The sequence below is a fragment of the Gossypium arboreum genome, chromosome 4, assembly GCF_025698485.1.
Source record: "Gossypium arboreum isolate Shixiya-1 chromosome 4, ASM2569848v2, whole genome shotgun sequence".
Lineage (NCBI taxonomy): Eukaryota > Viridiplantae > Streptophyta > Magnoliopsida > Malvales > Malvaceae > Gossypium > Gossypium arboreum.
Window position 1 is genome coordinate 118,112,971 of NC_069073.1, and position 7,872 is coordinate 118,120,842.

At 31.6% G+C, this 7,872-nt stretch overlaps 1 protein-coding gene across 1 annotated transcript; it reads left to right on the forward strand.

The window, feature by feature from the left end:
• Nucleotides 1-3,583: 3,583 nt before the first annotated feature.
• LOC108459645 (uncharacterized) lies at nucleotides 3,584-6,036 on the forward strand. The gene is made up of 4 exons (XM_017759048.2): nucleotides 3,584-4,620; nucleotides 4,771-4,850; nucleotides 5,091-5,355; nucleotides 5,471-6,036. The coding sequence occupies exons 1-4, from the start codon at nucleotides 3,882-3,884 to the stop codon at nucleotides 5,734-5,736; spliced, it is 1,350 nt and encodes a 449-aa protein (XP_017614537.1). The 5' UTR covers nucleotides 3,584-3,881; the 3' UTR covers nucleotides 5,737-6,036.
• Nucleotides 6,037-7,872: the final 1,836 nt, after the last annotated feature.

Consider the following 7,872-nt stretch of genomic DNA (forward strand, 5'->3'; position numbering starts at 1 on the left):
AGAATAAAGTTTGTTTATGAATCAATTAACTGATCACCACTCTTCAGTACCTAAGTTAAATATCAAATAAATATAATTTTTAATATAAAATATGTTCTTAAATCGCGAAGACTCAGACTTACTGTAGTCGTCGAGGCTGACAAAGTCCTAACGCTCTCTTGGGATTAATGACGAAAGTTGTGATCTATGGACCATGGATCGGCTACATTGAAAGTGAAACATTCCTAAACTTTTTCTTCACTAACGAATAAATTAAAAGTTCATAACGGGTGTAGGGGGAAACCAAAAAATTATTTTAGAGAGTCGAAATTAAATTATAATTTTAATATAGTAAAATTGTAATTTCATCATTTTAATAATTTATATCTTTATAGTTTTAAAAAATTAAATTAAATTTTATCATTTTTAAGAAAATTAAAATATAATTTTATTTTTACTAATTTAAAGTTTTAAAAGTCTAAATAGAAAATTTTTATTTTAAGAAGTAAATAGCCCCACTACACATGCTGGGTGAAATTTATGTCTAATATATTTGAATTTAATTAGTTAAGAATTTGGTAAAACTTAGGAGTATTTTAAGAAGTATATTAAATATATATGGAGCTTCACGATTATTTGATATGCCTCCCACAAAGTATAACTTAATAGAATAGTTATATTTTATTTTTACATGTAATTAAAAAGATAACTAAAGATTAAAAGTAAACTGTTGAAATAAAATATCAAAAATTGTACTCGTCTATATGAATCGGTATAAGTTGATATTGGTCAATACGTACAAGTTGGTAGTGATTAGTATGTATCGCCTGGTATCTTTGATGCTAGTTGTTAGCTCCAAAATTGATATTTGCAAGCAGAAAATAAGCAGTGTTATAAGCAGTGCCAATTGCTTAAGGCACTGAGTTTGAACAAGGCAGAAGATTAATGAACACTAAATATGTTCATGAAGTTTGATTTCCTTACGTTTGCAGTGCCTTATCTAGAGAGATAATCTACTATCTTAGCAACATGTACAACAAGTTATTACAACCTCTAACACTCACCAAATCAGACTCTTCACTTTTGTACCTAAGATCTAAACAATTCTTCTCTAAGCAGAGGCGAAGCCAGAAAAATTTTTTAGGGGGGCGGATGAAATTTTAATTTTCTATTGTTTATATCTTTATAATTTGCAAAGGATTAAATCAAATTTTTATAATTTTAGGGGGGCTAAAGTGTAATTTTACATTTACTAATTTAAAATTTTTAAAAAATTTAAAAGCCAAAAATATAATTTTACATTTTAGGGGGGCCGGGGCCCATGCCAGCCCCCCTAGCTATGCCCCTGTCTCTAAGTTTTTCTCATGAAAACTTAGGACACTATCCAAGTCATACTTGATCATTCACTCAATGCAAAATATATATTAGTCTCCACAATATATAAGGAATCAGGACTTGCTAACATACTACATCAATTACAATCAATCTTCCCTTGAAAGTAGCAAGATAGTATCCAAAAAGAATATCTTCAATGAACTCAAGATAATTCTTGAATCTCCAAATATACTTCCAAGTTTCACCCCATTCAGTCCGATCCACCAAACTTGCGAAGTTGATTGCTTTGATCCAAATCCAAAACAATCTTTAAGATATGTTGCTATGTGAAGTTTGGATATCAAAGATGGGCTGGTTGTTGTCTAAAGTATTAACTAGAATCACAACTCAAGGAATTTTGTGGCCAAAATTTGTCAACTTAAATATTGTAAGTTTTCTGAGTAGGCAGTGCCACAACTAGTTATCTCTAATTCAGGCGTTACTCAAAAACTGCCTCAACAATCTCTCTCTTTAACAAATTTTTAAACAAAACCATAATAGGAGAACATACTTAACAACAGAAACAAATGCTCCGCTTAATTAACTCCTCTTTAATCTATCATATTCAACTAGTAACATAATTAAGAAAATCAATTGTTAATGTATAAGAATTGAAAATCGCATTAATAATCAAAATATTTAAAATTATATTATAATAAGTATATAGAAAAAAAGGCTCACAAAGCAACAACCAAAGTAAATATTATACAAGTTTAAGGTCTCCAAATTTACAACCCAAAAACTTCAATTTAAAACTAAAAAACAAATATAAAAGAACTTCAAAATAGGCAGCATCAATATAGCAAAGTCGAACATCAGTGTCCAGCTAGGCACTTCTTGCTCTCCGTTTTTGTTTAAGAATTTTTCCAGTTAGGAACTTGTATCGGTACAAATAAACTTGTTCCTGTAGAAGTCTCAAAAATTATGATCGTTGAAGTTTGGTGTATCGGTAGAAGTCCACTTGTATTAATAGAAGTATGAGGGTCTCAAGGATTTAAACTTATATTTGTAGTTTTATTGGTAGAAGGTGCAGGAGACCAAAAATTATTCACTGATTTAATCGTATCGGTAGAAGTACTCCTAAATATCGATAAAAGTCTGATACTTGACTTGGTATGTTCTCTGGCTTACTTCTACCAATAGAACTCCATCCAAGTATCAATACAATTCAAGTTGTATTAGTAGAAGGGCTTCCAAGTATCGGCAAAACTCTAGAAGGATTCTTGGTGTGCTTACTGACTTGGTTCTACCGATACTTCTATGCACTTGTACCTGTAAAGATCCCCTAAAGTTGTATTTTCAAAAGCATTTTGTAATTTTAAGTTTTTAAGCGCTTTGAAAATAATATTAAAAGTTTTATATCAATTATTTGAAAATTCGGCTAAGGGGAATTTATAATTTATCTTTGTTGTATCAAAATATTTAAAAAAATTAAAGTTAACAAAAGACATTTTCATAATTTTTTGGTTGAATTGATACTCGATTGATTCGGACACTAACTCAATCAAAAGCTTAAATAATAATATAAATAAAAATTAAATCTCAAATTACGTTAAATTAGATAAAATTATTAAGAATTAAACTATTTAAAGTTCAAGACTCAAAATACATGTTGAGAATTGAGACCAGATTGATATATGTTCTAAAACATTAACAATGTCTATAAAAGTACCATGGAGTTCTTATATTAAAGGTTAGATTGCATTTTGTCCCTTTATTTAAAAATGAGCAAATTAATCTCTACACATTAAATTAAAGAATAAATTGGTCCTTTTTATTAAAAACTAGTGTGGCTGACGAAATAATCAGACAAGTACACATGGCATGTCATATGTACTTTATACTAACATACAGGGACCAATTCTTAACAATAGAAATGAATGAAATTTTTCATAGAAAGACCAATTTGCTTCTTAATCTAATGTTTGTTAATTTTTTAATAGAAAGGATAAAATGTAATCTAACTCCTAATACAATGACCTTTATGGTAATTTTACCTTGCTTATCTTCCTTTAAACTCAAAAAAACATACCAAAACCAAACAATTCAGTACAACAATATTTCTGGTCTACCAAATCTTTTTAGCTTCTAACAATTGAATCTTCTGTTTCCTTTTCTGGTCTAAAACCAAGTGAACTAACTGCTCACCTAAATCTATTTCTAAATCTCCGATATATAATTTTAAAACCAAAACATAAAATTAATAATATATTTTATCATCACCGAACAAAGAAACGTGATTACTACGGGTGAACTCTTTTCCCTTTCTTTTTTATTACAAAAAAATCATTAAAAAAAATGTTGTTGGAAGATTTAATTATTATAAACATGAAGCTTCTGAGAAATTACACCACATGTCTTCCTTTCCCTTTAATCAAATAATCCCATATTGTTTTCTTCACAAAGTTTCCTTTTCCCAACATGTTTTGTCATGTCTGAAAAAACCGATCGAATCTTGATTTATTTTATTGTTTTCAACATTTTTTGCTAATATCTGATCTGGGTTTTTCTTCTTTCTGCTAAAAGTTATGGATTTAGCTCAGATTCAACCAGCTGGAGATAGGGAAATGGAGGAAATGGATTCCAGTACTGTTCCAATCTTGGAAAACAATTTCCAGAAAACACATTTTCCTGGAATGGTGAGACAGAAATCTTACATATTTGATGGTCATGGAAATTATTACAACAAAGAATGGGATCTAATCGAAGGTAATGGCAAGCAGTTTTGTTGGTACCATGTTGAGCTTCCTAAAGGGAAACAAAAGCTTTCTCAATCTGCACAGCACCTCATTGATGTTCTTTGTCCACCATTAAAGCTTCAAGACATTCTTTCACTTGTTAGTAATGGACCCTTTTGTGGACATGTTGATGGAGCCCTTGTTTTTAGGGTTAATTCACCTGGTCCTCCTTCTAGTAACTTCACATTTAGGCTAGCTGCAAGGGTTACCGAGAACTCGGTGATTACCGTGTCGTTAGGACGTGTCCCGAGACTCGGTTTCTCGCCGGTCGGCCGGTCGCTTCTCTCTGAGATCCCTAGTATTGAAACTCCTAGAGGGGAGAGGCAACAAGGGAGTAGCATTGTTATTAGAGAACATGTACTTGAGTTCTTATTGACAATGAATCACTCTGAGGAGGCGGATAATCCGGTTCCGAAATCCGTCTCGAACCTTGTGGTTCACGTTATCGACACTCATGTTGATCATCTTCAGGATGTTGTTACCCAACTCGAGATGGAGTTGGACTCAGTCGAACTCGAATTGGATCAAGGTAAATTCCGTTCAACTCTTTAATCATTCCACATATCTGCAATAAACACTAGCATAGTGGCATGAGTCTCATATTCAATGTTCATATGTGCATAACATCGGCTCGATTTGAACTGCGAATCGAAGTACTTATTGCTCTGCTTAATCACAGGGGGATTTGCTTTAAAGAAAGAGATGCTCGATGATCGACGATTCCCGAAAATGCATCTCAATTTGCAACGTCTCCTGCAGGTAATCTCCATTCGAAACGTCCATTACCGAATGCAGAGCCATAGTTAATAGGCTCAATGAGGTCCCTTATGTATGAATGTTTAACTCTGTACTTGTCAAACTACATTTTAATAGGCTGAAATTGCTTTGGTTTCACCATAGCCATTACATTCCGATGATAACCGAAAATCCGATGATAACTTGTGCTTGAAGTCATGGCTAAACCGTTTTTACTTCCTACGTATTCTCCAAAAAATGCAGGTAATTGCGCATGGTGAGCAAGTATTTCCTCGAGTGAAGGAAAAATGTAGTTCGAAACATTGGTTTGCAAGTGAAGACATTAACTCCCTCGAAGAGTTGATCGGACGGTTGAGGAGGCTGAAAGAGAATGTCGGGTTTCTAGCAAACCGTGTTACCGCGATTCAAGCCGGTTTAGATAGCTGGCAATCAGAGCAAATCAACCGAAAACTCTATTATCTCTCGTTCCTTTCCATAATATTCCTTCCTTTATCCACCATCACTGGAGGTAATAATATTTCGATTCTCGTCTCTAGTGTTTTCCCTTACGAGCTCGAATCGGATTTTTCAATAGATCTTAGGTTGCCTGCATTGAATTATTTGCCTTTTGTCGTGAATATCAGTGTTTGGAATGAATGTTGGTGGTGTTCCATGGACCGTGCAAAAGGACCCTGCATTGAAAGACGGTTTCCGAAACGTCATGGTACTATGTTTAGCAATGCTGATTCTAGTGCTGCTATGCTTTATTTTCCCGGCTCTTTATTCCCGATTGTCCGCCTGGAGACAGAGACGGTCCTTGCGGAGAAACTGGTCGTATAACCGGAGATCGTTCCTCAGGAGAAGTGTAGGAATTCAAGAAAGTGGCAGTGGCGGTTACCTCAAGATTTGACGAGTTTGGATATCATCGTATTTTTCATTCGATTAAAGCTTAATCGATGTCCAACTGGTTCGGCGATCGCGTATACGGAATGTAGCATCGGAGGAACATAGAGAGTTTCGAATAGCATCATCGAACGGGGCGAAAAACAGAAAATTTCATCATCACTTGCTGTTTAATGAGGCCAAGTGGTGAGTCTTTTCTTTAGGCTATTCTGTTGTATCATTCTTTGTTTAAGGTTTAATTGTACAAAGCACCCATTTTTAAATTGTTGCAATAATAATAATAGTGTTGATTAACTCGATACAACAATTTTAACAATGTCTTTAGAATCGGATCGAAATTAAACTATCAATCTTTGGTCCAATTGATTCAATTGCCAAAAATAAAAAATATATATATATATATCTAAATGAATTATAAATACAAATAAATGACAATAATAACATAAACATCAATTAAACATTTCAAACATTAACATTATCATTCCTAAATTCCAATTTAAGTATTGATATGGATGAAAATTAAAAGAGTAAACTACATTATTTAAATTACATTTGGGGCGCTGAAGTTTAATTTTTACAATATTGTCATTAATATTATTAATTTGTAGTTTTTTTTGTTTTTATTAAACTGTTAATTCTCATCAACAATATAACAGTAAGGTATTATTTCAAATGAAAATTTTAAGCGAAATTACACATCCATATACTATTTCTTGTGAGAATTTTTTTTTTTACTTTTCTTTATTTCTTTATTTTACTTCTATTCTATTTTCTCAATTTCCTCTTCATATTCTCTTTCTTTTAACTAAGGTTGTTAATAATTGCAATGGAAAAAGTAATGAAACAACACATTTAGGTTGTTAAGGTGTTAGAGCTTTTAGTAGAATTAAGATTGGATCAGTTCAGATCGGATCAATAAAAAGTTTTAGATTCATTTTTTAAGTTTGGACCCAGCTTAAAATTTTACCCAAAGAGGTTAAAACTCGAGCCCAACTCAGTTTGTCCATATTAATTTTTTATATAAAAATAATTTTAAAAATATAATACATCAAATACACTACAAACATTAAAATAAATATTTTGCAACAAATTGAAAATACATTTAAAAAAATTATACTTAAATAACATTAAGATAATTACAACTAATCAAGCAAATGCCTCCAAAATAGTAGCAAAACTAATAATAAAACAAAAGTTATATAATATCTAAACAATAACAAAGAGTAATAATATAATAGAAAAATGACAACAAACAACATGAGAATAGAAGTAAACAACAGAGAACAAAATTAGGCAAATTTGGGTTGAGTCAAGCTAGGCTTAGGCTAAAAAATCTTATCCAAAACTCAGTTTGTTTAAAAAACAGGTTTTATTTTTTGTCCAAACTCATTTTTTGGACTTATATATTTTATTAAACTCTCTCACTTTTCGAATAAATGACCCAGTCTATGATCAAGTCTAATAAAATCGAACACAATCATCTTAGGCACAATGCTAGACCTATTAAGAGGTCCACCGACTCCCAATTAACAAAGCCAAGTGATTCCGGCCTCCCTTCTGAGAACAAAACTTTTCTGGAAGAGGGTTTCAATTATTTGTTGGTATTCTGAGGGGTCCCTTGGTTGGATCATAAACCATTTGAAATTAACATGTGGTTGTGTTTGGGTCCTAAGAAAACTGAAGAAAATAGAAACAAAATTGAATCACATGTTGGGCCTCGTGTCAGAATTAACCAAAGCTGATTAATTGGACTAAATCATCCTTAAATGCGTAACATAACAATGGACAAATGTACCATTCACTTTAGGTTTGATTCTTGGTTGGGTTGATTTTATGTTACTTCTTTATATTATTTTAAATCCACAAAATCGAATTCACAAAATTTTTTAAAAGCGGAATTAAATAATAAATTTTTGAAAGATGAAAAGATAATTTTATAATATATTAATTTATTATTTAATTATTTTTGAAGAGTTTAAATATGAATTTTTTTATTTTGAGTCAAAGTATAACTTTATTAATTTTTTATTTGAGGGACAAAGCTCCTATCTGTCTCCTCAAATATGTCCGGGCAAATTTAAGTTATTTTCTAGTTTGAATTATTTTTCAAATTTGAGCTATTATTTTTTATAATTAAATAAAG

What these genes read in the sequence shown, in the direction of transcription:
- LOC108459645 (XM_017759048.2), top strand. Translation starts at nt 3,882, where the DNA reads ATGGATTTAGCTCAGATTCAACCAGCTGGAGATAGGGAAATGGAGGAA. An exon ending in CGAACTCGAATTGGATCAAG is followed by an intron (nt 4,621 to 4,770) that starts GTAAATTCCGTT and finishes GCTTAATCACAG; the next exon opens with GGGGATTTGCTTTAAAGAAA. An exon ending in ATTTGCAACGTCTCCTGCAG is followed by an intron (nt 4,851 to 5,090) that starts GTAATCTCCATT and finishes CAAAAAATGCAG; the next exon opens with GTAATTGCGCATGGTGAGCA.